This window comes from Tasmannia lanceolata, unplaced genomic scaffold (assembly GCF_043159265.1).
Source record: "Tasmannia lanceolata isolate RefF3 unplaced genomic scaffold, GAP_Taslan_0.1 ptg000015l, whole genome shotgun sequence".
NCBI lineage: Eukaryota > Viridiplantae > Streptophyta > Magnoliopsida > Canellales > Winteraceae > Tasmannia > Tasmannia lanceolata.
This window is the reverse complement of record NW_027518692.1, coordinates 14,648,954-14,675,197: the sequence shown is the minus strand read 5'-3', so window position 1 is coordinate 14,675,197 and position 26,244 is coordinate 14,648,954. Positions and strand designations below refer to the sequence as shown.

At 40.0% G+C, this 26,244-nt stretch overlaps 2 protein-coding genes across 3 annotated transcripts; one reads left to right on the top strand and one right to left on the bottom strand.

Moving 5' to 3' along the window:
- Positions 1-1,088: 1,088 nt before the first annotated feature.
- LOC143847030 (40S ribosomal protein S27) lies at positions 1,089-18,413 on the top strand. Of its 2 annotated transcripts, XM_077355696.1 has the most exons (4): positions 1,089-1,306; positions 15,181-15,545; positions 15,652-16,310; positions 16,383-18,413. In XM_077355696.1, the coding sequence occupies exons 1-4, from the start codon at positions 1,132-1,134 to the stop codon at positions 17,827-17,829; spliced, it is 2,646 nt and encodes an 881-aa protein (XP_077211811.1). In that variant the 5' UTR covers positions 1,089-1,131; the 3' UTR covers positions 17,830-18,413. The 2 variants fall into 2 exon arrangements, with proteins under 2 accessions (XP_077211811.1, XP_077211810.1); XM_077355695.1 differs by having other exon boundaries at positions 15,652-18,410.
- Positions 17,995-25,103, bottom strand: SIR (sulfite reductase). The gene is made up of 8 exons (XM_077355697.1): positions 24,753-25,103; positions 20,408-21,196; positions 20,009-20,305; positions 19,616-19,813; positions 19,075-19,209; positions 18,786-18,902; positions 18,483-18,641; positions 17,995-18,394 (listed from the first exon to the last, which is right to left on the bottom strand). Exons 1-8 carry the CDS (start codon positions 24,918-24,920, stop codon positions 18,188-18,190), a joined length of 2,070 nt encoding a protein of 689 aa, XP_077211812.1. The 5' UTR covers positions 24,921-25,103; the 3' UTR covers positions 17,995-18,187.
- Between the last annotated feature and the right edge of the window lie 1,141 nt (positions 25,104-26,244).

Genomic DNA, 26,244 nt, shown 5'->3' with positions numbered 1-26,244 from the left:
TTTAAGGGCCCTTTTCCGGCCCTTGCATAAAGAGACCTCTTGCATCTATCATTCCTCCTATAATATACACTAACCATGTGCAAGATTTTTTTAGCCTTAAGCATGAAGTGATGAAACATAAACCTGGAATTTATCTAGCGACACGGGCCGGCACTTTAAATTTTATTGAAAAGAAAAGAAATAAAAGTGGGAGATATAGAAATTATTTACATCGAATGCTTGAAAGCAGGGGCGGAGCCAGATATAGCATGAGGGGCCAATGACTTGAAAATCCATTCTATACGCTACAATACATATAGGTTTTACCGGCGTTCATGAACACTGCTAAAAGAGGGAATTACTAAGCCGGTAATAGTAAGCAACCCCCCAAGCATCAGAGAATTCATATTTCGTTTATTTATGTCTGTTCAGGAGATGTTGGATGCTTTCATATCATCAAAAAATCTTACTGATAAAGATGAACAATATTTTGCGAGGAATGATAGATGCAAGGGCCCTCTTTATGCAAGGGTCGGAGAAGGGCCCTTAATACATCCATGTCATTTTTATAGTGGTTGAGAAACTGAATTCTTTTGCACGTAATGACGTGGATCTATTGAAGGGCCCTTTTTTAGCCTTTGCATAAAGAGGGCCCTTGCATCTATCATTCCTCATATTTTACTTTTCTATTTCTCATTTTGATGACGATTCTCTTCTCTATCTCTAGTTTCTTCCCTCTTCTCTGCCGAAGCCCTAACTTTGTATAACTTACGTAGGACCTAGGACACTCCAATGGACGGTCCAAATTGAAATGGATGGTGACCCAATTTAAAAAGCAAGGATCCGAGAAGCACCCTGATTACAATCCCAAGGTGTTTGAATATATCACAATTCACAACCAAGACAGGAGGATCCGACCCAAAGTGGATTAGTTCACACCCCAGTCCTATCTATTTTCACAACACTTGGGATCATCCCATACGTTTATTTCTTCAAACCAAGCCCAATTAACGTGAATGACTATGAAAAACCGAGTGGAAAACACCCACCAAATTCTTATAAATTACGATTTCACCCCAATCCGAGTCCCCCTATAAAAGAAGCTTCCCTCACTTAACAATCTTCATTCTAAGAGGGGTAACAGAGAAAACAATGGAGGAAGAGAAAAAGATCTGGAGCTCTGCAACGAACTGGATCGTCGTCCATGGATCTCTCCAAGAACACATCTCATTCGAATCTCCGATCGAAGAAGATAACAGCGCGCGTTCTGAATCTCATCTTCTGTTGAATTCTCCTTCGCCAGATTCAAGCCCTTGCGAGATCACTGGTAAATTTCAAGATCTGTTCCTTTCTAGGGTTTCTGTATTCACTTTTCTCTTTCATTTGTTAGGTAAGTTAGTACGAGCTTAAGTTTGAGGTATAATCCTTCTATTAATTGAGATAAGAGTCCCAATCCCCTGTTTTCATGTTCTCTTTAGAACAGATTTCTGCTTTTAGTTTGTTCTTTTTGTTGTTCGTTGTTTAAAGCATGGAGTGATGGTTAACATCGTTGTTGATTTTTTAGTTGGTGAATGGTGTACCGTTTTGACCTAAAAATGATAGCGAACTGTACTAGATTTATAGTTGGAGATTGTTGAATCATAAGAGATAAGAGTATGTTGTTGAGATTGAAGCAGAAAGTTTGCCATTCAAAAAGAAGTATGTTGTTGAAATTGATAGGCTCTCTTTTCTGAATTTTCTGGAAGTAATGAACGTGGTTGATTTGTGTTTATTTGTTGTAATATAACTATGTATGGTAGGAATTCATGGTCGATTTATGTGTTATTTTGATGCATGGCTTTGGTCGTTGAGGTCAAAAGAAAATACTAATTGTTGGATTGCGTGTGATCACGAGGTGTGCCTACCATGACAACTTGGGCAAAAAAAACTCAGGTTATTCCGTTTCTTTAGATCGATTGATGCTGTTTGTGTGCTCCCAATTATAGTGTGAATTGGGGGGGTCTGATAGGGTTATCATCTTAGATTTTCACATCTAATCTTGTCGGATATTGTCGTTCTTTTACCAGGAACATATTCAGATAGGGTTCATAGGATAACTTGTGACGTAACCAACTCCGAAAGATGTAGGTCGCTTTCTGAATCCTTAAGTAATGTGGGTGGGTCACATACTGTCGGAATTGTCATTAGATCATCAGTGCGGCTCCCATTCATTGTTTTAATTCAAGTGATTGTCGCACCGCCAATCCTCTCATACAAGCTTGGATCTAGATCACTGAAGTTAATTGCCTCTTGTATACTTGCTTAGCCAAGTAAATGTACTGAGTTTTCTAGATCTTCAGGCAAGCAGAAACTTTCATCACACAAATTTTGACTCTCTTGACATTTTCCTTTCGAATCGTTCTAGCTTGTTGTATTTTACATTCCTCAAAAGTCTTAGGAGTGAACATTTCCAAAATTGATCTCCCATATCAATCCATGATGCAAACCTTGGTTCGTAGATGACTTTTTCGGAATTTACAAGCATAAAATGGGATATAGATCAATAACAACAACATACATTTCCAAAACAGGTTAAACAAAGTATACTAATCTAATTCAGGTTGGGTATTAATAGAAATTCTAAAGTTCAGAGTTCATTCATCAAATAGAGTGGAGTGGCATTGCTTGGATTATCTGCTTGGGAGGATGGGATTCGAGTCCAGATGGAGAGGGTGGAGTAGATGCTATGTATCATCTGCTTGGTTCTCGGTTCTCATAAATGGGTCTCCAAAGTTTTTTAATTTTTTTTAAATCTTCAAGGGGGCTTTGTCAAGGAGACCCGCTTTCCCCCTTTCTATAGTGATTGTGGCAGACTTTGAGTTGCCTCATGGAAAAAGGCAGGTCGCATGGACTGATTGATGGATTCAAAATGGGTCAGAATGGAATTGAGCTTTCCCATCTTCAGTTTGCTAATGATACTTTGCTATTTTGTTCTCCACATACATCAAAGGTTTTTGAATCTGAGATGTTATGAATTGATCACAGGTCAAAGATCCAATTTCCACAAGTCAAGAATTTTTGCTTTGAATATCGATCCTGTGCTGCTGCAAGGGTCGGCAGGTGTAATGGGTTGTCAATCGATCTTTTATCCCCATTTTCCCACCCGCCCTTTAGAATCAAGTTGGAGAGGAAGATGCTGAAAGTGGTTATTCATCTGCACCTGAAAGGGATTCGTGAGCAAGAGCGCCCCCAAAAACACCATCACTTCCCGTATCCTTTGACTAAAATGGCCCCTATTAGTGAGCCGAGTTCACCAGTTTTCGGGCAAAGTAAGGCGAAAGCAACAAGCAATGGGTGAATGGAGCTTCGATAATTTCGAAGTTGGGAAGGGTTTCATCCTTTTTTTATTTGATTTTCGACTTCAGGCAGATAAAGCAGCTTCAAAAGCTATGCATGTCAATCGAGTAGGTGATTGGATCAGCTGTTAAAGCAGGGAGCCCTCAGCTGTTAAAGCAGGGAGCCCTCTGGACAAGCAAGGAGTCCAAAATGGTGCCTGACACTTGAAACTGCACAACTGTTTGACAACTAGAAAAGTCGCCCTTGGCTGACAAGCATGCAACTTCCATTTTTGATTGGCCTGTCGCAAACCAACTTCCCTGACCGCTCTGCTATCTGATCTGTGTTATCAGTCCTTTCCCCAACCCCTAATTGGATTCCCCATGAGCCTGCCCAATCTAATTCAATATTCTGGCGAAAAGTGTCGATTCCGAGGAAGAAGGATATCTTCCCATGTAGTCAGGGCCAGCCACACCGGGGAATCTCACTAATTGGAAGGAAAAGGAGGGCTTCGATCGCCTTGGTCTAATTCCACGACGGAGAGTCGGCATGGCGTAAAGTGAAGACTGGGGGAGTAGAGCGAAATCCGCGCGCGGATCATTTTTACCAAACTCTGATACAGTGCCTCGACTCCTAGGGGGTACCATATGGATTCTCTGCCGGTGTCTCCATTGGAAAAGTTCTCCAGTTTCTTTGGTAGAGTGAAAACGAAATTGGGGAATCGAAGAATTACGGATCAATGTACAAAAAGGGTTTCGTTGAACCATCTCCCTTCAACCTACCTAGGTCTCCCATTAGGGCCGGAAAGACCCAAAAAAATCCACCTGGGACTCAATTGTGGAAAGAATAGACAGAAGATTAGACACGTGGAAACGCAATTTGGTTTCGAGGGGTGGTAGAACTACTCTTTTTTAATGATAATTACTCTTTTTTTTTTTGAAAGGTTGCAATTTCATTCATAGAAAAAGAGAAGACCTGGATAGTCGACTATAAATTACAAGCAGAAGAAATAAGAAAGAAAGATAACAAAAATAACAACAATCGCGGAGGGAGAAAGTCAAACATCTCCAAACCTGCCTTCCCCAGTCCTTGACGATCAAGGCTATCCGCCACATAGTTCCTCGATCTCCTTACGTGGTTGAAGACACAATAGAAGATTCGCCAATCTTATCTTGAATCTCATCAAAGAATTGAGCAAATATGCAAGGATGGACAATAGAGCTTCTCAACCACCGAATGACATTTAAAGAATCATCTTCCACTATCGTGATATCCAAGGAGTCTCTGTTAAGACTTTTTATACCTTGATGGGCCGCCCTTACTTCCGCCTCATTAGCATCTGTCGTCCCAATGGGACCTGAATAAGCCCAAATAATTTCCCCTTATAATTCGTTAGGACTCTACCAATGCCCGCCGGCGGGGGTTACCCAAGCTAAACCCATCAAAATTTAGCTTAAGCGAACCTTCTGTTGGGCTTCCCAAGGCTGAACATATGAATCCCGCCTCTCCACACTTGAGCACACCTCCATCCAACCCTCCCACAAGTCAAACGCTGATGTAAATCTAAACATAGGGAGTGTTCTAACCCATGCAATAACCAAAGCAATAGATTTGATGAGCAAAAAGTAAGGAGATTTTTCCACACGCTGGAATACTCTGTCATTCCTTCCTTTCCATAGCACCCATAAGAATGCCATAAGGCAAGTGTTCCATAACACATTACCTATCTTCCTCCATGGAGCCGCCGCCCACCCTTCCAACAAATCAGTAAGCTTGGATGGAAAGACTCACGCTATCCCAAATTTGGACAAGAGACCACTCCATACCGATCTAGCCACTTTGCAAGTATGGGGCAAAGTTGGGCCATTGGGAATCAAAGGATCATTTTGGGAAGCAAGGAGTCACTGTTTGGCGTGACATTGTTCGAATTAGGCGTCGTTTCAACCTGGGTACAAGGTTCAGGGTCTACTCTGGAGATCACATAAAATTTTTGGGAAGATGTTTGGTGCTCAGATAGCCCGCTGAAAGGTATTTTTCCCTCCTTGTTTTTGGTAGTGGACCATAAAGATGCTTTGTTCAAAGATTGCTACGCAAGGAATGGGGATGGTGTGTCTTGGATACCGAGTTTTAGAAGGATTTCTTTGATTGGGAACTGGAGTCAGTGGCAAGCTTTTTTCAAATTCTTGACGGGTGCTATATCAAAAATGGTGGGGGGACAAAAGGATATGGATATGGGACTCTACTGGTATCTTCTCTGTCAATCTTGTGCCTCTTTCGGTAACCTCCATTGAAGCGAAAGTGTGAAAAATCCATGCTGCCCTTAGAGTGAGCTTATTCGCTTGGGTGGCTATTAGAAGTCGGATCCAGACAATAGATTCTATGTGGAAAAGGGGGATGAGGTTGTTTGACCATTGTCCCTTGTGTATTGAAGCTGGGGAATCGATTGGTAGAATTACTCTTATAAAGGTAGCTTTGACAAATATCCCATCTACCAATTGTCATTGTTCAAGTGCCCCTATTAGCATTATGAAGCGCATCAAACAAATACAGAGAAGATTTTATGGGGAAGATCGAATGAGAAAAAAGGTATCCCCTTAGTGAACTGGGAAGATGTTTGTAAACCTATCAAAGGTGGGAGGGTTGAGAAACAGGAAAATCAGGGAGGTTAACTTTGCACTTATGGGAAAATGGCTATGGATTGGAGAGGAGCAATCCCAACTATGGGCTAAGGTGATAGAAAGCAAATACGGGCTGAGCCTGGCCATTAGGAAGTCAAAGACAGTTTCAGGAAATCAGTGCGTACAGTTTGGAGAGACATTATGTGCATGGGCCATCAGTTTAATGTAGGAAGGAATTAGGTTCAGAGTTTATTCGGGCGGCAGAATCAGCTTTTGGAATGGAAAATGGTGTTCTAATGTTCCATTAAAAGATATGTTCCCTAACTTATATGTAGTAGCAGGAAGCCTTAGTCAAAGACTGTTTTGCGAGAAGTGACGACAGTGTGTTATGGAGGCCAGCTATTAGAAGAAAATTTTTCGATGGAGAACTACCATCCCTGACTAGATCCTCGAGTTGTTAGAAGGTTGTTTTATCAGATTATCGGGGGTGGATAACGGGTGTGGATCTGAGATTCTACTGAGGTGTTTACTGTCAAATCCTTCTGTGAAAACAAACAATTACTCCAAAAGCTTAAGCTGTTGGAGATGGTGTTATTAAATCTTTGTACTTTAACACCCCCGTCACGTGTGGCCCCTCTTTTTGGGTTTGGCCTACACGTGGAGCATGTGGCCTGTCTTTTGGGTTTAACCATTGCATGTGGATTTTTACTATCAAGGAGGTTTGAACCGAGGACATTTAAACTGATACCATGTGAAAACAACCAATTACTCCAAAAGCTTGAGCTGTTGGAGAAGGTGTTATTAAATCTTTTGTACTTTAACACCTTCTACTGCTTTTTTATCGACTAACGGTTATTACAACTCCACTAGCAAGGAGAATCCACATTTGCTAGAGCCGTAACCATATTGTGCCTTGCCCCGGGTTCCCAATTGAAGCTAAAGTGTGGAAGATAAAAGCTCCGCCCAGAGTTTGTACTTTCAGTTGGGATGCTATCCGAGGTCGGATTCAGACAATGGACTTTCTAAGGAAGAGCAAGATGTTGATTGTTGATCATTGTGCTTTATGCATAGCGGCGGGTGAATCGGTTGATCACATCTTCATTCATTGCAAAGTAGCCAGGGAGGTGTGGGGTAGCATCCTATCCAAATTTGGTATGTATTGTGTCTTTCTGTCCAATCTCTCAGACCTTTTAGTTGGTTGGTCGATGGTACCCTGGAAGAAAAAAGGTAAAGTACTTTGGGCTTTGTCTCTGCTAGCAACCTATGGGTCCTTTGGAAAGAAAGAAATGCAAGGGTTTTCGAAGGTGTAGCTAAATCATCTTCATTCTGATTCATTAAGGTAATTACATTGACCATTGCATGGGTGAGAAGCCTTCCGTTATTTTGTTTTGTTTCTTCCTTTGACTTGTGAGAGGGATGGAAGGAGATATGCTTCAGTGTTGAGCGTTGCCCCTCAATTGTCCAGGAATGGCAGCCTCCATCTTTCAGGATGCTAAAACTAAACTTTGATGGCTCTATTATGGGTAATCCAGGTCCAGCTGGCTTTGGTGGTGTCCTTAGAGATTTTAGGGGCGAAGCCACTTGGGCTTTCTTATGGCCCATCGGGATAGCCGACGAAAGCAACGCGGAGGTTTGAGCCGTGCATCAGGGGATTAAACTTTTGGATAAGGATAGCCTCAATAAGGTAATAGTGGAGGGTGATTCCCTCAATGTCATCCGGTGGCTTAGAGGATTGTCTGTTCCTCTTTAGAGATATGCTCAGTTCTTTTATCTGATTCATGATCGGGTTGATGGATCCTCTATCATTTTTTTGCATACCAGGAGATCAACAAACAATATTGCAGACCGTTTGGCCAGGGAAGGAGCTGATAAGCAGGGGTTGGAGACTTGATTTTCTTCCTTCTTGATCTCCTCTTTGTTATGTATTTTTCCCTCTTTTTTATCTTTTGCCGCTCTTTGTACTTTGATGGGTTTTTTTTTTTTAAATCTTGGCCGTCCCTTCTTTTTTTCAATGAAATTTGAAACCATTCGAAAAAAAATTCATCAAATAGAAATTGGTTTAGCCCAATGAAGGTTTCATACATCAAGTCTATAACAAAACAACTAGTTAATGGAAAATAAAGGTAGGAAGGTAAGGAAAATAAAGTGTAAATCTAATAAAAGAAGGTTTATGGGGGTAGGGAATATGTGAGTAAGCTACTAAAATGAATAGAAAACGATACATACCTGGGAGCGATGAGTTAGGCTTTGTGCCTTGATCTTCTGTTACATGTAATGGCCAAGAGAGGAAAGAGAGAAAGCTAGAGTGAGAGAAAGAAGGGTTGATCTCAGCTAAAGACAATGAGGTGAATGAAGGATGAAGATCAAAACTGAATTTAGGGTGTAAGAAATAATAGAGAAGTATTAGAGGAGAGGAGTTGAAAGGGGGAGAATACCTTTCAGCCGGGAGCTCCTTGAGCTTTCTTCAAAATTTCAAAATTCCTCTTTTGGACTCTCCTCCTTTTGCTTTCATAAGAAGGGTCGAGGGATCTTTTGTCAATTTTCGGATTTCATAAAAATAGTAAGCCTCTATTTTTTAAAAATAGTAAGTCTGTCTTTACTAAAGTATGAAGTTCATGCTCACTAAAAATAATAAGTTCATATTTTGAATTAGAGATGTGTTGGCGCTCGGGTAATAGGCTAGGCGTAATCATGGGCAGATCTAAGGGGAGTGTCGCAGGGGGGGGGGGGGGGGGGGGGCGCAATTGTCCCCTTGAAATTCCGAAATTTTTTAAATCTCTAAGTCACGTACCGTCTTTTCTTAAAGTTGCCCCCTTAAAATTGGGGATTTTTTCAAGTCCATAGGCTAGTTTGCATTTTTTTTTGTAAAGTTGCCTCCTTAAAATTCGGGATTTCTTTCTCCACACTGTAGCTTTTCTTGTCTAAAGTTCCTATGTTATAGGGATTTGTTTAATAAGTCCCCCTCAGCGAACCGGTCTCTCTCTCTCTCTCTCTCTCTCTCTCTCACACACACACACACATACACAATCTAGATATTATGAGATTTTATATGTTGTGTGCAGGTATTTTTCAAAAAATACTCGCCCACTTCATAGGATGATCCAAATTGTTCATTTGTTGGGCCACGACATAAATAGGCCCACTATTTCCACCGGGTAAATCATCTCCATAGGATGATCCTAACCCTCCGATTTATAATGGAATAGCCTGTTCGCTCAGAGGCTCAGGATCAACCTATGGAGATGATGATTTACGGCAGAACATGAGGTCTAAGTAGTGTGCCCCACCCATCAAAACATGAGGTGTAAATAGTGGGCCCAGTACATCAAAATTTGAGGTGTAAATTCGGGCCTCCACCTTCAGCATGGGTTAGGGGAGATGGTAGGCCCTACCTATCAAAACACGAAGTCCAAAATGGTGGGCACCAACATGCTATAACAAACATTTTTTGCCCCCTTAAAGCATATTCCTGGCTCCGCCCCTGGGCGTAATGGGTAGTGGTGGGCCAAAGGTTGATGTCGACATCCCCACATCTAGGCTACATAACTGTCACTAAATTCAAAGAAAATCCTACCTAAAAGGTAAAAAATAATACATGCCCAATATAAAATTACCGAATCTAATGACTACGACTATTGAATCACATAAATCTAACTAACGATTTATAGTTTTCCCATTATGCATTGTTTCTACCACTCTAAGACATGATCAGCCAAAGGGTAAGTTACCCTGGTAATCTAAACATAGTTTTAGAACTCCCCTGCGTCTGCGTCGACTCCCCTTTACCTTGGCCGCCTTCCGAGTTGCGCCGCATCCGTGTTTCGCGTTTTCCCTACAGAGTTAATAAAAACTCCTTTGACTCTCCCGAATTATGACCGCTTCAACTGAGTACTCAGCTACGTTAACTGAGTACTCAACCACATCGTGCCGAGTCGACTAGGATTTTCTTCGGCCGCATTCCGTGCCGCATCTGCGTTTTTAAACACTGAATCTAAATCATTTGCTCATCCTCTGGATTATGCTGCCATAAATATGACTCCAAAGCTTCTACCCAATCAAGAAATGCTCATTTAAGAACTCTATAAATCTTGGTATGTCTAGAGTCCTCATAGTATATTGATTACGATCAAGGTTAATTTCGGTTTTGGAATGCGTTTCGGTCCTCACCAAAACCGAAATTTTAGCCGAAATCAGACGAAATCAAACGAACTACTATTTTTTATCCTATATAATTTCGACCAAAATTACCGAAATTTCGGCAGAAATTACTCTATAATTTCGGCTGAAATTTGGGATAATATTAAACAATTATCAAAAATCTAGTTTTTTGGGTGAAATCCCTTAAATTTCGGCCAGATTTAGGGATAAACGAAATTTCGGCCGAACCGAAATTTCAACCTAAATAAATTAGTGTTTCGAGTATAGTCGATTTCGGTTTCGGTCTCGACCGAAACCTGAAATTTAAAACCTTGATTACGATCCGTAGGCTTGGATATTTTCATTTTAATCTGCTATTCCAAATATCTTATTAGCCATTCGGACCTAGGCTATGATACTAAACTGATGTGAATCTAGCTCTAGTACCAATTTGATGTAATTCGGGGCTTATATATTACTTTTTTTGGAACTAGGATGGCGTATCGAGCTTCAAGTAAAATATATGGAGGAGAGAAGTGTGGAGAAACAAGATCAAGAAAAAGAAATCAAGATCAAGAAAGGAGAAAGATACTGTCTCAAAAAAAAAGAAAAAAGAAGGAGAAAGATAGGTGTAAGGGGAGTTGTTTATAAATCCAATCGGGGAGGGTGAAGACGGAAAGAAAGAAAAAAAAAGGAAAAAGAGAAAATTGACTACAAAGAAAGAGAGAAAAGTGAAAGAAATCAAGGTTAGGAGGAGTTTAGGGATAGAAAACTGACATTATATGAAGCATCACACTTCAGAAAATGCAGCATAAGAAAACATCAAATTTTATTCATATTCAATCGTTTTAGGACCAATACGCCTTCATATTTATAGGCTATACAAGTCATATGAAAATTGAAGAAAGACTCAATCCTTGTTGCAAAACAACTCCTAGTCTAATTAAGACTGCTATTACACTTAAACTTCTAACTCATCATTGAAATAAAACTATTACATAGACTCTCCCTACTATAAGTAAACTAGGACTATTCAAATCCACTAGGACCCATAACGTATCATTGAAACTAACCCACTTCTAGTTCCACTATTATAAGGACTCTTTTATGTTGCATTGTGAGCCCTTGTGGTCACTTAACAACTTAAGTGATTGATTACAAATGACTTAAATGTTTCTCACTTAAGATTTTGTAATAAACATGTTGGTCCCATTTTAAGCACCTACAATGTAAAAAACCAGGTGATATTGGTGGGAAAAGACCATGGTATCCTTCCTGTAACGTAAGGGACTTAAAAGACACCTAAAATATACTTTAAAAAATAGAGTAGATCCTTGGGATGATCCCCATCATATATATATATATATATATATATATATATATATATATATATATATATATATATATATATTTTTTTTTTTTTTTTAAATTATTTTGATGATGTAGAATGTCCCCACCCCCTTCGGGAGTAGGACTAGTCCCTACGGATACACGCAACAACCCACTCACCACGTGTATCAAGTAAGTCGGAGGCGGGATTCGAACACTCGTCAACAGGGAGCAAACCCGTGACTTTTTGCCGAAGAGCCAACGCCTCGGTGGGTTATGATCCCCATCATATTTCTACCCTCATTTGTAACATTCTACCCCCTCGCCTATGTTGTATTTGTAATTTTTTGAAATGAAAAAAAAATGTCTTGTGATTCTTCTTTTCCTTTTCTTCTTATTCTCCTCCATGGCTTTACCAGAAGTGAGTCTTTTTCTTCTTTTCTTTATCGCTTTGTTGAGCTCTGTTGCGAACCTTGGGTTCCTAGATTCTTTTAGAAAACTCTTGGAACTTTAAGTGACTAGACTTTCAATTAAAGCGGCATATTCATTCGAAAGATTTAAAAATCCAAAATTAATCAACTAGCAACTAGGATTTGCAAAGATTTAAAGCTTTAGAGTTAATTATCTAACAGGCTAAATTCAGTCCAAACATAGTTTGGCTCAATTTGTTGCAAAGTGGAACAAAATTTTTGTCCTTAACCTTCTGTGCATGTCGGTATGACTGGGAATTTCACTTTATTTTGGACTGTAAAGCTTCTTATCCCTCTTTTTATTTTCTGTGAGCTTTACTGTTTCTGCAGATATTTCTGTTCCCATCATTAAGAATAATACACGAAGGAGAGCACAGTTCCAAAGAAACCTACCTTAGAGAAAAGGTATTATGATCTCAGATTTGGAAGGGCTTGGAGTTGATTGTGTGGTTGTAATATTGTGAGAGCTGAGGTGACAAATCTTTTATCTTTTGTAAAGAGTCTTTTGCTTCACCGTAAATCTGCATATAGCATGTAGACCAGCTTCTTCAAACAATTTATCATTGCATGGGTGATATCGAAATCGGTGAGACATCTCTTAACTGGATGGTCAAAAGGTCCTTTCTACCAAAAGGGAAAAGCTCTTTGGCAAATCTTTCCTAATGCAATCATGTGGGGCATTTGGAATGAAAGAAACGGTTGCATCTTTGAAGACTCTCACATGTCAATTACCTCATTCATATTGGACATTAAAATATCCATCGTAAATTGGGCAGTGCTGAGGGATGAGTTCCTCTGCCTCTCTGTTGGTGATGTTTTTATTTCTTTGCAATTGGTGAATTATAGCTTGGAGCAATAGAAATTGGAGAAAATTGTAGCTAGATGGAGACCCCCGCTGTTGGATGTCAAAAGGCTTAATTTTGATGGGAGTTCAAGTGGAAATCAAGAACTGCCCAGCATGGGGGTGTTTAGAAATCACCACGGTGAGATTTTAAAGGTGTTTTCAGGCCTGATGGAGTAAATTACTCCATTGAAGCATGTAGGGCTCTTCTCATGGGCACTCATAATGCTCTGTTTGGTTGCTCATTTTGGGAGGATTGTAGGAGTTTCAAATGCTTGAGATCTTCCAATGATCTCCCCAAAGCATGTTTGGTTGTCATTTAGACCTTTGACCACTAGACAACTTCTAGACATCATTATTAATTTTTATCCTAGGAGGCGCCTACGTGGCGGAAGATGCCCCCCCCCCCCCCCCCCCCCCTATAATCTTCTCCCCTTTTTTCACCAAAATGGTGAAATTTGTGTGGTGAATTAGGAGAAGATTCTTGTCTTAGTCTTTTTCTCTCTTTCTCGTCCACCCTATATTTTGATAACGACACCCTACATCTCCCACTAATCTTCTCGCACAACCAAACACTACTCACACAACTTCCTCCTAAACTTCTCCCCGTCTTCCATGCCTTGTCTAATTCTCTTTGACTTATTCTCCTAATCTCTTCCTGCCATCTACTAGCAATCAAACAGAGCATTAAGGAAAGTTCAACCAGGACTTCGTTGGTGGAAGGAGATTCATCAAACACAATTGCAAGGGTGAAGAGGTCACCACCAGGTCCAGGGAAATTAGCCAAGTCAACAATCAAATTTCAAGCCTCAGCAAGGAGTTGAACCCTTCCTTCAAACGTATTCATGGGTGCATGACTTAGGTAGATGAACGTTGACAGCTAATTTGGTTTTGCGAAAGTCGATAATTATGATATTGGAATATGACTATTGTACTATAGGCGGTGGGGGTACTAAAGATAAACCATTTCCAAAAAAAAAAAAAACTGTAGTGCTATAGGTGCTAAATGTATGTTATGTGTTTCTTTTCTTCTTCTCTTTTGAAATTCTTTGAACATGCATGCATGTTTTTCAGCAACAGTCCTCCTACAACCACAACCTAGGTGGTGCCAAGGTTGCCAGACTGGGAAGCGGGAAGCGAAGGCTCCTGGGATGGTGGGACGGGATGCGCGAAGGGAAGCGACGGGGAAGCGTGCTTCCCATTTTTGTGATTCCCATAAAATTAAAACGATGGGAAGCGACGGGGAATCGCTCTCCCATTTTGTGGAAGCGTGTTTCCCACAACTCATAAACGCGATTCACACTTTTGAGGGAAGATTCACGATTCGGAATCACATATTGGGGAAGCGCGATTCCGCTCTTTTTTTGTGATTCTTGCTTACTTGGGTGGTATCCTAGGTTGCTTGAAATTTTTTCAGCTTACTTGAAGTTGGGTTTCAATGGTTTGAGCTTTAGGAATCCTTGACCAACTTGGTGATTATCGAAGGGGTTTATCTTCTTGACTGGTATTGGAAGTTACTATGGAATAATGGTGGCGATTTTAAATAGGCATTGTATGGCCCTATTGGTGACTTGGTGTGGAGGACTCAAACGATGCAGTTGTAATGGGGCAGAAGACAGCTGTTTTTCTTGTAGATCATTATCTTCTTGACTTGGTGATTTTCGAAGGGTTCTTTAAATGTGATCTTATGACTGGGGGAGGGAAAAGTTTTCTATGGAAGTTCCCTGATGCTAAAAGAGGTGGTTCTTGATCATTTTCCATTTGTTTGATCTCTTTTTGCTCTTTTGTTGTTTCTGTTTATTGCATTGATCATCTCAATCGAGATCCTTTAGTTTACATGCTGTTTTTTGCTTAAATAAATTCTGTTGCCATTAAAAAAAGGTCCCCCCATAACATTTGCAATCTTTGGGTTATTTGTGAAAATTATAGATCCATGTGAAACTGATTTTGCTATAGAAGAATATTCACTTCTGGAAGCATATTTTAATTTTTCTACAAGTTTTTGAAAGCATCTGGAAGCATCTGAAAGTGAATCAAGCATATTAATATGCAGTACATATATGATGTGGGTATTCATGAGTCATGTCCAATGAAATATCCATGTAACATATTCAAGCCGGATTTTATGTTAATAACTTTTTCTTAGGTTTTTTTGGGTAGTGATTTCTTCAATTCCTGAAAGGGGAAGGAGATTTGGAATTTTGGACTTTCTTTTATATCAATTGGAGCTGCTACCATGCAGGATATGATTAATGTATCTCTCTGCATGGTTTTTGCCAGCAAAGTTGGATACTCTGTTAAGTGCTTTATGTAGCCTCGATCTGTTATTTGTCAATCAAGCTGAAAAAATGCCATGGGCAGAAGATAAATTATTAGACCTATATTTATTCAAACACAGATTCACTGATGAAATTTGTAGACAGGACCGATTTTTTCTTTTCCTTTTTCGTACTTTTGTTTCGGAAATGATCATGGATTGTTTATACTGTAGTCAATTTCAGGCATCAACATGAAGTCCGCCAGGTCTATGTGCGCAGTACAGCTCGAACTTACGAGATATACTATGCGTCAGACAAAAAGAGCAGTAATGAGTATCTCTGCACTGTACGTTGTGGGGTTGTTGCAAAAGAAGATGGGATACTTCATGAAGGTGACATAGGGGAAGTCATTTCTGAACACCAGAAGGGTTCTAGTGAAGCTACAGAACTACCTGAAGGGAACTTTAAAAATCATAGTAATAATAGCAGCAATGAAGATGGATGGGTGGAAGTGAAGGTCCCGGATTCTCCTTCGCTTGATGAAATAACAAATCCTATTTCAAAGAAAATTGATGCAAATTCTAGCAGAAACATTCAGGTATCAATCTTGCCTACTCTTTGTAGAGTCTCAGTTCAAGCAAAGTAATTCTTCATTTACTTCTCTTCCCCATCCTTGCCTGCTATTGATTAAAGAAAAGTTTCAGGATTACTATGAAGCAACAGCGGAGATTACCGATGCTAGTCCTTGCATCTCCCTTACACTTCGCATGCTTTCACTTCAGACTAAGGGATGTGTGCATGTTGAAGAGATTTACATATTTGCTGATCCAGTTGAATCCAGTGATGTGAGCCCTCAGTTGGGTTCAGTTGAAAACTCAGCTGGTAGTTCTTTATATTCCATGCTTGTTCCTAGTCTTTTGCAATTATCCAAATCGAGGAATGACAGAATTCAAAACAGACATGTTTCTGATATCAAAGAGCCACAGAAGCGTCCAGATGGTGAGTTGAAAGCAACTGAGACAGTTAGCCCTCTGAAAGGGAAGACAATAGAGCAAGAGAAAATGGTGGAACCAACTAGGGACAGAACAGAACATGTGAGATTTGAAGCCAATTCCACAATACCATGGGGAGAGCAAAGTGCTAAATCTGTCCCTGGAGAAAATAATTTGCCATACAATCATCTAGAGAGCGTGTTGACTCAGTTGCTCTCCCGAGTAGGAAGAATAGAAGCTTTCTGTTCGAGGTTTGAAGAAAACATGGTGCAGCCCCTTAACTGCATGGCAACAAGGCTCGAGCGAGTTGAGAAGCAACTAGATGCACTTAATCTGAGATCCCAGTCTCCAACATCATTACCCTGTTCAAGGTTTGTAGCTCCAGAGTTTACATGTGATGAATCTGAATCACACTCCCTTTCTAATGATAATGATGGGTACAGTTTTAATGCTTCGGAATCTGGAACGAAGAATGCCCCTCCTGAGAAACCACCATCATGTCCCATTGATGGTGCAACTGCTTCTTCAGAGTCTGCTACTGAGTTGTACCAGGGTTTGGTAATTTTTGCTCCTGAATTTCCAAATGATGATGATGATCAAGATGATGGTGATGATGATGATGATGATGATGATGATGACCATGTCAATGAAAACTGCAATGGATCTTCAGACTCAATGAGGAATGATGTCCCTATAAACAAGCCATCTTTGTCCATTGACGATGTATTAGCTTCGTCACTGGCAGCATTCTTGTCATCGTCTATTCAACCTCCGAAACTTAGCCCTAGTTTGATAGTTAAAGCTCCAGAATTTGCAAATGAAGAGAATGACAATGACGGAACCATGCACTTAAAAGCTTCAAATTCATCTCCTCCATATATCTCCTCTTCCCCAGAAGATGAAGAACAAGCACAGCAACAAATGAGAGAGTCCCTTGATAGCCCTGTTAGGGATTCATCTCCTGCTGAAGTTCCATTCAGAGTTGACGATCCCAGCATGGATCGCCATGAAAATACTGGTACAGTCAATGTAAAACGGAGTTCAACTCCCTGCATCTCCCCCTCTCATGAATGGACCAACAGCATCAATAGAAACAGTGATGACATAGAATGGACCATCAACGGCAGCACAGAGGATATCACTAATGGAGCTACTAACCCAAACCATTCTCAAGAAGAATCAACTGAAAACAGCAGAACTGATTCATGTACTGAGGAAATTGTATTCCAAAGCCAGAGACTCACTGAATGGGCCCCTACCATCAAAGAAGCTCCTATAACGGGCCAGTTTTTTGCAGAAGGGAATGACCTCAACAGCACAGCGGACATTGCCAACAATGGTCCTGCCACAGTTACAGAGCTCCAAACTGCAAGCCTTGATGTTGATGGGTTGAAGAACAAAGACATACAAACCTCTAATTTTACACTGGACTTCGAACTTCCTATCTTGGATGTAAAGTTCGTTTTGAAGGAAAATTGGACTTCTGGGTTTTCCCTTGAAGCGCTTTTGGGCGACCCTCTGGAAGCAAAAAGTCAAGCTTCTGACAGGGACGAAAGGACTTCTGGGTTTTCCCTTGAAGCCCTTTTGGGCGACCCTCTGGAAGCAAAAAGTCAAGCTTCTGACAGGGACGAAATCGCAAGTGATCTGCCAAATCCCATTGTTTTGCCCCTTGAATCACTTTTGGGCGACATGCCAGAAACAAAAACACAAGCCTCTGATTGTTTCGCAACAGACCTGCCAAATTACATGGTTTTTAGTGAGGTTGAAGAACCAATAGATCCGGCAGTGAACAACCAGTTTCCGGTGGAGCTAGAAGATGGGATGGTAAGAAATGTGTGTTCATGCTCTGATGGTGAAGAAGTAACAGATCCTTTCCAGTCTGGGCGTTAAACCAGGGGTGACTTCCAACTCTTTTACACATCAAGGCTTGCATGGTAAAGGATAGATTATTGTTTTTTTTTTTCCGAACGGCTAAAGGATTGATTATTGTATATTTGAAACTGGTTCTTGTACAGAAAAAAAGGAAAACAAGAGAGGTTGGTTGCTCTTTATAAATATCTTAAGCATTGCTCTTTTCTTCCATTGATCAACAACTAAAAAACTCTTCTATGATTCAGATACAAAACACATTACAAAATCCGCACTGCCAACAGTTATAAATAAACAGTATTATGAGAAAGAGAGGCTGATCATTCGTTGGAGCCATTTTTACTGGCAGCGACAAAATTGCTCAAGGCCTACAGAGCAATCATTCGGCCTTGCCATTTTGTTGGGCGGCAACAAAATTACGGACAACTTCCATGGCCAACTGGTGAGCAGTCTTGTCCTGCAGCTTTGCAAGCTCATCCATGGCTTCATATGTCTGCCTGTCGGCGAAAAGCTTCAAATTGAACTTTGATGGTGCTTCTGGTAGACCTTCCCACTTCTCAACTATTTCTTTAAGTTTTTCAAAGCCCTGCAACAAGTAGGAGCAAAATAATCAATCCTATTTGTAAGAACCCAGAAAAGACTTTCCCCACAAAAGTTTGTATTTTGTTCCTCACCGTACGGTTTGAAAAGGCACCGAATGATTCTCCCTGTTGGCGTTTGTGTCGCCAAGTGTAAAACAATGGCTCGAATACCTTCTCTAGGTCGTGAATCTTCACCTTATCCATGAAGCATGATGCTATGGTGGACTGGTTAGGCGTTCCCCCAAGCCAGATCTGTTTAACACAGAGAACACATTTCACATTTAGTTCATTTTCAGAGTTTTTTTAATTGTCTGAGAAGAGAGAAAGAGGTAAGTAGTCCTAAGTCCTAACTTTGCAAAAGGGTTGCATATTTCATTGTCCTAGCATTTAAAATACCTGGTAGCTGTTGGGTCCATCGCCGACTAGCCCAAGCTCAGCCATGTAAGGTCTGGCACAACCATTGGGGCATCCAGTTATCCTTATTACCATTGACTCATTGTACTTGAGGCCAACCTGTAACAAGATTTCCACAATTTTCATGCATAGACAAACATTGGAAAAATTCTAGTGTACTAGTGATTTTTGTTGTTGTTGTAATGGATCCTTATACTACATTATAATATTTCTGAATGCCTGTGTTTCCATGCAACTACAGAAAAGACGAATATATGCATTGGAAGTTTACCTTATCAAATACAGCTCGAACCCGCTTAAGAATATCAGGTATCCCCCTCTCAGCTTCTGTTATCGCCAGTGGGCAAAGTGGTAGCGCAGGGCATGCCATTGCAGTCAAGTTGAGAGGATCTACATACCTAGGATGCTGAGCACATAGGAACCTAGTTAAGATCTGCTTTCCAACTGGTTGTATGATATAATTTGTACATATAGTGCAGCAACATTTAGTAAGGAAGAGATCAAGAATACAGTTGCAACAAGTCAACAAATGACTAGTAAAAACGCCTAAATTTTAACCCACTTCTGTATGAAAGGAGCGGAATTTACGGAACCCTAAAGTCGTTCATTACCAATCTACTAATTCCATTCATTAAGTACCTTCCCTAATTCAGTCCTAAGCAAAATGGAACCAGACGTACTTCCAAAGTAACAGTTGAATTTTGACGAACCCTAATGATTCCCCAAGCAACCCTTAACCCTTTAACCAAGATTTAGACCTTCCAACTTAGTTTAGTAGCAGAAACAAATTGAGTTGGAAGATTAGACTTTACCAGCAGACCGGCCTGTGCAAGAGCTGTTGTTATGGGCCGCCTCCATGCACGTCGAATGTCACACAAGATAATGTTCTGGTTCGGAGTAATACGAACACTCAGATTATACTTCTCAATTATCTCCCTTAAAGTCTTCTTCATTGTCCCTTTAATACGGCCATTATCAACATGGAGCCCACAAAACATTGCACCACTACCCTGTTTAATAACATATTAAAAGATCAGGAAACAGAAACAAACAGAAAAATCAGATTCACAGCACATCTGTGGAAATGTGTGAACTGAATTATGAAAATAATCAAAAGCACAGTGAATTGCTTAATCAATATAAAATAGCATAGGTAAATCCACACAGGAAAATAATAGGAACAACGTATCTATAGATCGACAAACCTGTTCATGCCAACCCAAGTAGCTCTTGAATTCCCACTCTGGCAACTCTTTGAAATTCTCAAATTTCTTCCCATAATATTGCTCAACAACACTCCTAAACTTGTCGATTCCCCATTCACTGATCAAATACTTCATTCTACTATATCTTCTGTCATCTCGTCTCCCATTTTCTCGCTGAGTAACAACAATTGCTTTCACAACATATAAAATATCCTCTTTTGGCACATAACCCAATGGCTCACCCAGACGAGGAAAGGTGGCCTCAATCCTATGGGTTCTACCCATACCACCTCCAACCTGATTATCTTCATAACTTGTCAGTCATTACTAATGAAAAACAAAAATAAATAAGCTAGAAAATTAAAACTACCCTACAAACCAAAATGCTTTCTATCTTACATAAATGTTGAAACCTTGAGGTTCCCCATCAGCATCAGAAACTACGACAACGCCTACATCATTTGTGAGAATATCTACGGAGTTGTCTGTCGGCACAGTCACGGCAACCTTGAACTTCCGTGGCAAGAACTGAGTTCCATAGATGGGCTCTGGAGAATCCGGGAAGTTTGTTCCATGGGAGTTGTCGTTACGAGCCCTCACTACTTCAGGAGGTTCTGCGGACATAATTTTCTCTCCGTCTACCCACAAATCATAATAAGCACCCGATTGAGGGGTTAGAAGTTCCGCAATATTATCTGCAGTCTCCTGTGCAAACAAGTAATCTTTTCTCATGATTGGTGCCGCAGGAGCGAGAACATTCCTATTCAGATCCCCACAGGCACCAAGAGTTGAGCCCATGTTTCTGATAATAGTACTCATCACAGTCTTGAGGTTCTTCTTTATAATGCCATGTAGCTGAAATGTTTGCCTAGTTGTCAAACGAAGAGTGCCAATACCAAATTCGTCTGCAAGATCATCCATTGCCAAATAGAGCTTGTTTGAGACTTTACCACATGGGTTCTTTGTTCGAAGCATAAACTGGTAAGATTTTCCACCAGGACCACGATCATCTCTGTTAGTCTGTTGATAGCTTCCATGGAACTTGATCAACTGTGTGGCAGCCTCATTTACATTTGGGGCTTCTGTCTGCAATTCCTCCTTAAGAGGGTATCTTAAAAAGTTACTTTGTTCTTTGAATATTTCAACCTTGCTGCGTTTAGGTTCAGAAGAAGTGTCTGGCTTTACAGGCTGCAAATCAAAACTAAATTTATAAGTGTATGTTATACTGGCTCATAGTTTTATTAGTTCAGTCCATCAGCTCTAAAACAAAAGGGTGGACATGAGGATCCTTTTTGGGCAGATAATGGCATAAATATCTTGCTTAGTGACCAAAATGGCAAAAAGTATAAAAAAAAGAGAGCAAGTATATACCAGATATAGACTAGTGAAGAGACACATGGCATGAATAGCAAGAAGTAAAAAAGAAAAAGGGCAAGTATAAACCAGATATAGACTAGTGAAGACACACATGGCATGAATAGCACACAGTCTATGCAACTGTTCAACCTGCTATAGATATTCCTTTTTCACTAAATGGTGATCTGCCTAGCTCAAAATGCAAGTCCAAGCTAATAGAGCAATCGATAGAAATTACAGGGTTGCACCAAAAAAAAAAACCAATAAGCAAAGATGTAAGATCTCGCAGGCATCTTCAACTAGTAGTCGAGAATATAAATATAAATAGATTAAATCATCATTGGAAATTAAGTTAGATCAGGGGTGTGAAACATAACAAAGCAAGATATATAAAACATGTTTGATGATTAGGTGAAGAAAATAAATAACTATTCCACGTGCATCCATAGGGATTGGTCCCGCCCTAAAATGGGGTGGGGATACCCTATGTCATCAAAAAATAAATAAATAAATATTCCACAATTATGACCTACTACTTCAATTTCTTCCGTGGAGGGCATGGAGGATGGATCGATAATGATCCCAAAGAAATTAAAAGAAAAAAGAAGAGCCTATCAATCACCAGAGTCCAAAATAAGGAAATCAAGTAAATAATCAAGACAATCAAATCCCAGAAACTTGGAAAACCCCATTCTTTGATATAAGAAATGATTGGTGACTATAGGCATATAATACTGACAATGTCATCAATGGACAATCAAATCCCAGAAACGTGGAAAACCCCATTCTTCGATAGAAGAAATGATAGGTGACTATACGCATGTAATGCTTTTTTTTTTTTTTGGTAGGTAAGCTGGGAGTGAAGGGATGACCTCTAGGTTGCAGAGCATAGCCTTTAGCATTGAACTAGAGGCTCAATCCCGTTATTGGCATGTAATATTGACAACGACATCAAGGGGAAGGTAGCTCAGGAACTTATGAGGAAAGAAACTGGAAAAAAGTTGAGAATGATGAGTGGGTCAAGCGCTTAGGATCACAGGCAACTTAAACACAACTTAACTTTAGAAGTCCATCAATATAAACCGGAGCATTTGATGAGTTTTGGAAATTAAATTCAGCTTTGTAAGAGCCACTCTAGATCTACAGTCAGACAGATGTAAAAACCTTTCTAATTCGATGGGCTGCCTCTAGGGAGCCTTTTTGAGGCTACCACACAAGTGATAATATTAGGACAATAGAAAGAGATAGTTATCGACAACAATCCAAGATTAATAGCTATTCCCAGATGTACACTGCCGCCTCCTAACTCTCTCAAACTGAATTTCGATGGAAGCACTAAAGTGAATCCTGGTCCGCTGGTCTAGGAGAGGTGTTTAGGAATTCAGACATGGAAACCATAAAGATTTACTCAGGCTCCGCAGCTCGAGATCAGATGCGAATGAAGCAGCACTCTTAGCCTTGTTGATGGGACTGCACATATTCAAGGAAGAATCAGCTTATTGTCAAAAGGGACTCCAACAATGTGATAAGATGGGCAAAAGGATTGGCATCTTGTCCTTGAAAATTAGCTAGGTGGTTTGTGGGATTAAACGACCTATGCAGGTCTGTTTCTTTATCTTTCCGTCATGTCCATCATTCCTCCAACAACGTAGCTGACAGACATGCTAGGGAGAGAGTAGATCGCCTGTCCCTGAGAACTGGAAACACCTCCCCCCCTGCTGTAATTTGTGTCCTTCAGGATAATATGTTTTCTGCATTTTTACAAGGTATCTCAATTCTTACAGACAGCATTCTCAGGCCTCAGTGTACTACTGCCTTCCTCTATTTTGGCAGCTCATGTCATTTTGGGTTTTCTTTCCTAGATGGGGTTTGGGTTGCAGGCTTGTACATGAGTTTTTAGGTAGATTCAGACTATTTCTCTTGTATTGGGAAATCTCGTTCTTCTTCAGGTATCTCAAATTTACTTTATTCAATGAAAGGTGTTACCTTAAAAAGCATGGGCAAACCTGTCAGGTAAGTGATCAGATTGCAGATCATAACATACGATATACAGGAACAAACCATGCAAAGAATCATATGTCAAGCTATGATCACAAGTTAAGGTCTGAAAAATAATGGGTCAGAACATGTTGCAAGCATGACATCATGGTCAAGAGGAGGTTTCATTTTTTCCTCAAGAGTGGGAACAGACTACAAAAGGAAATAAGACGTAAGTAGATTCCAAGAAGGGAAAATGAACGACATGGAACAAAGATATCATGAATAACATGGAAGAGACTGGAAGAACGGACAAGTCATGAAGGAACAATCTAAGCCGCAACAAGCCAAAGAAAAATTAACCATTGATGCATATCTTCTACCTTTAAAGAAGGTTAACGTGGGAACCTTACAGTTTTTCTGGATAACAGAAACTACCAGAACAAGCCCTAGACTACTTCCTGTACCCAAATGGAAGTTCTAAAATCCTGACATGTAAAAGGCATTTGTTCAAGCTCAGTTACACAAAGAAGAGGTATGATGTAGATAGTTTTCTGTCGCGATTTTAGAAACCCCCAACTCTCATGGTTAAAAACTTGATCATGTACCTCTTCAAAAATTAGGCCAGTTGACCCTTCAATCAAAACTCCTTTAGGTTGCAAGATGAAATTTTAAAAACCAGAGAAGGATATTGATTGAGTAATCGATCAAGTTATCAATTATACCTTTATGAGAATAATTCGAGCAAACACAAAAGCAAGGTTTTAAATTCCATATTTCTCAAGTTTTGTAGGGCTGAGATCGACGTGACATTTATGGTATGTTTTAATGTTTGTTAAGTCAAATTAAAACAAAATTTAATAGCATAACCTTAAAATAAATAAAAAATCTTGCATGCAAACTTTTCTTTTTTTAAGAGGTCGTTGTTGAAAAAAAAAATCATAATTTTCGATGAGGAAAGACAAATTACAGTCTCAGAGTAACTGTTTTCCATCACAAACATCGAATTTAAAAAGGTAGATCCAGAAAACTGGTATTAAATAAAACATAAATCAACAAAATGAACAAAATTCAGCCCTAAAAAAACATAGCAAGCATCAGAAAACAACAATCTCATCATCAAAACAAAAGCTAAAAAGGAAAAAGCCAAATTTTAAAATCCAAGCTTAAGAAACTCAAGAATCGGATGAATTTTGTTGTTCCTTTACGATTTATTTAATCTCAATTTTCTGGATCTGCCTTTTTAAAATCAGGAAAGTGAACAAAATTCAACCCTAATAAAAATACAAACACCATGCAATCATCAGAAAATAAAAAATTCATCATCAAAACAAAAGCAAAAAAAAAAGAAGCCAAAACTCAAAATCCAAGCTTAAGAAACTCAATCATCTAAAAAAAAAAAAAAAATTACCGACGCAACAGCGGTTATAACGGAAGAATTCGAAGAGGAAACAGGCAGGACGATCAGAGATCTGCTCAAAGGAACCAAACTATAAGATCTCAATCCATGAAATCCATGGATCTGAAGCTTCGGATCATTCAAAACAGCCGTTTTTGAAGCTCCGATTAAAGCTGCCATGGCCGGAAAATTATTATTTCGAAGAAAACGAAGATCCCTATCCAAGCTAGGAAAAAATCAACCCTAAAAAGTTAGGGTTAGGGTTTCGGATAGGAAAAAAGGGGGGGAAAACGAAACCCTAGAAATGACGGAAGTATTTCTTAATCCTGTTCAGCTGACTGGTGGTGGTGGAGCGTGTGGAGATGATAGTGACGATATTTAAAGGGAAATGATATATTTGGCTCTTTTTTTACTTGGGACAGCCCCCTGTAGTGTAAAAGAGTAGTGATAAAAAGGCTGGAGAGAGCTGTTCAGGGTAAAGGAAGGGGGGAGAGTATGGGTGTGTTGGATTTCATTTTGCTAAAATGCGCACGTGGGGTGCTATTATACGACTCTTATGTTGTTTGCATTGATTAGGCTTTGTGTTGAGGGCGTAAGCATCAACGTCAGAACGTGAGCGTGCGTACTCCGCACGCGTGCGTATTTTAGAAGAAACTTTAATTTACGTAGATTCATTGAACCTGGACGAATGTGAGGAGACCCGAGACCGTGTTTTCCAGGAGCCCTTATAATCCCGTATTTTTCAAAAAGTACCGTACGGACCATACTATAGGATGATCCAAACCGTCCGTATGATGGGCCACAACTTAAATAGGTTGTGCCTAAAACAATCATTTCTATAGGATGATCCAAACCGTCCATATGATGGGCAACAACTTGAATTGGGTGTGCCCAAAAAATCATTTCTATAGGATGATCTCAACCCTCCGATATGTCGAGGACTGCATTTTATGGAAACGTCCAAAGATCGGAGGGCTAGGATCATCCTATGGAAATGATTTTTGGGGAACAACCTATTTACGTTGTGTTCCATCACATGGACGGTTTGGATCATCCTATAGTGTGGTCCGTACCGTACTTTTTGAAAAATATGGGACTATTAAGAGCTTACACCATATAAAATCTGTGTTTGGATGCGGGGAATAACCAACTTGTTTATTAATCCAAGCCATTCATCTGTTGAGTCCCACTTTAGTGGGCCCTACCCGTAGCCCTTGTATGGTAAATTGACTGATTCATATCGGTGGGGCCGTGTTTATTCATGCCATCGGCTATATTGATCGTTGATTTGTTGGGCCCTATTTTTGCCCCACTGCGGTTCAAGATTCTGATTGAATCTGACGGTCCAGATTCTAGATTACCGATAATTTGATCGAATGCCCTTTGGGTCTAATCAATGTGGTTATTTTAACTTTAACCAATTCAGAGTGGGGCCCAGGAAGGGTCTAGCCATCTCTTTTGATAACAAAGAAAACTTGAACTAGTCTACTGAATTTGGACATTT

Bases quoted from the DNA above. Each gene is read 5' to 3' on its own strand.
- LOC143847030 (XM_077355695.1), top strand. From the start codon at position 1,132: ATGGAGGAAGAGAAAAAGATCTGGAGCTCTGCAACGAACTGGATCGTC. The intron at 1,307-15,180 runs GTAAATTTCAAG...TTTATACTGTAG, and splicing joins AAGCCCTTGCGAGATCACTG to TCAATTTCAGGCATCAACAT. The intron at 15,546-15,651 runs GTATCAATCTTG...GAAAAGTTTCAG, and splicing joins ATTCTAGCAGAAACATTCAG to GATTACTATGAAGCAACAGC.
- SIR (XM_077355697.1), bottom strand. From the start codon at position 24,920: ATGGCAGCTTTAATCGGAGCTTCAAAAACGGCTGTTTTGAATGATCCG. The intron at 18,642-18,785 runs GTATTTTAAATG...TGTGTTAAACAG, and splicing joins ATGGACCCAACAGCTACCAG to ATCTGGCTTGGGGGAACGCC. The intron at 18,395-18,482 runs GTGAGGAACAAA...TACTTGTTGCAG, and splicing joins GTGCCTTTTCAAACCGTACG to GGCTTTGAAAAACTTAAAGA.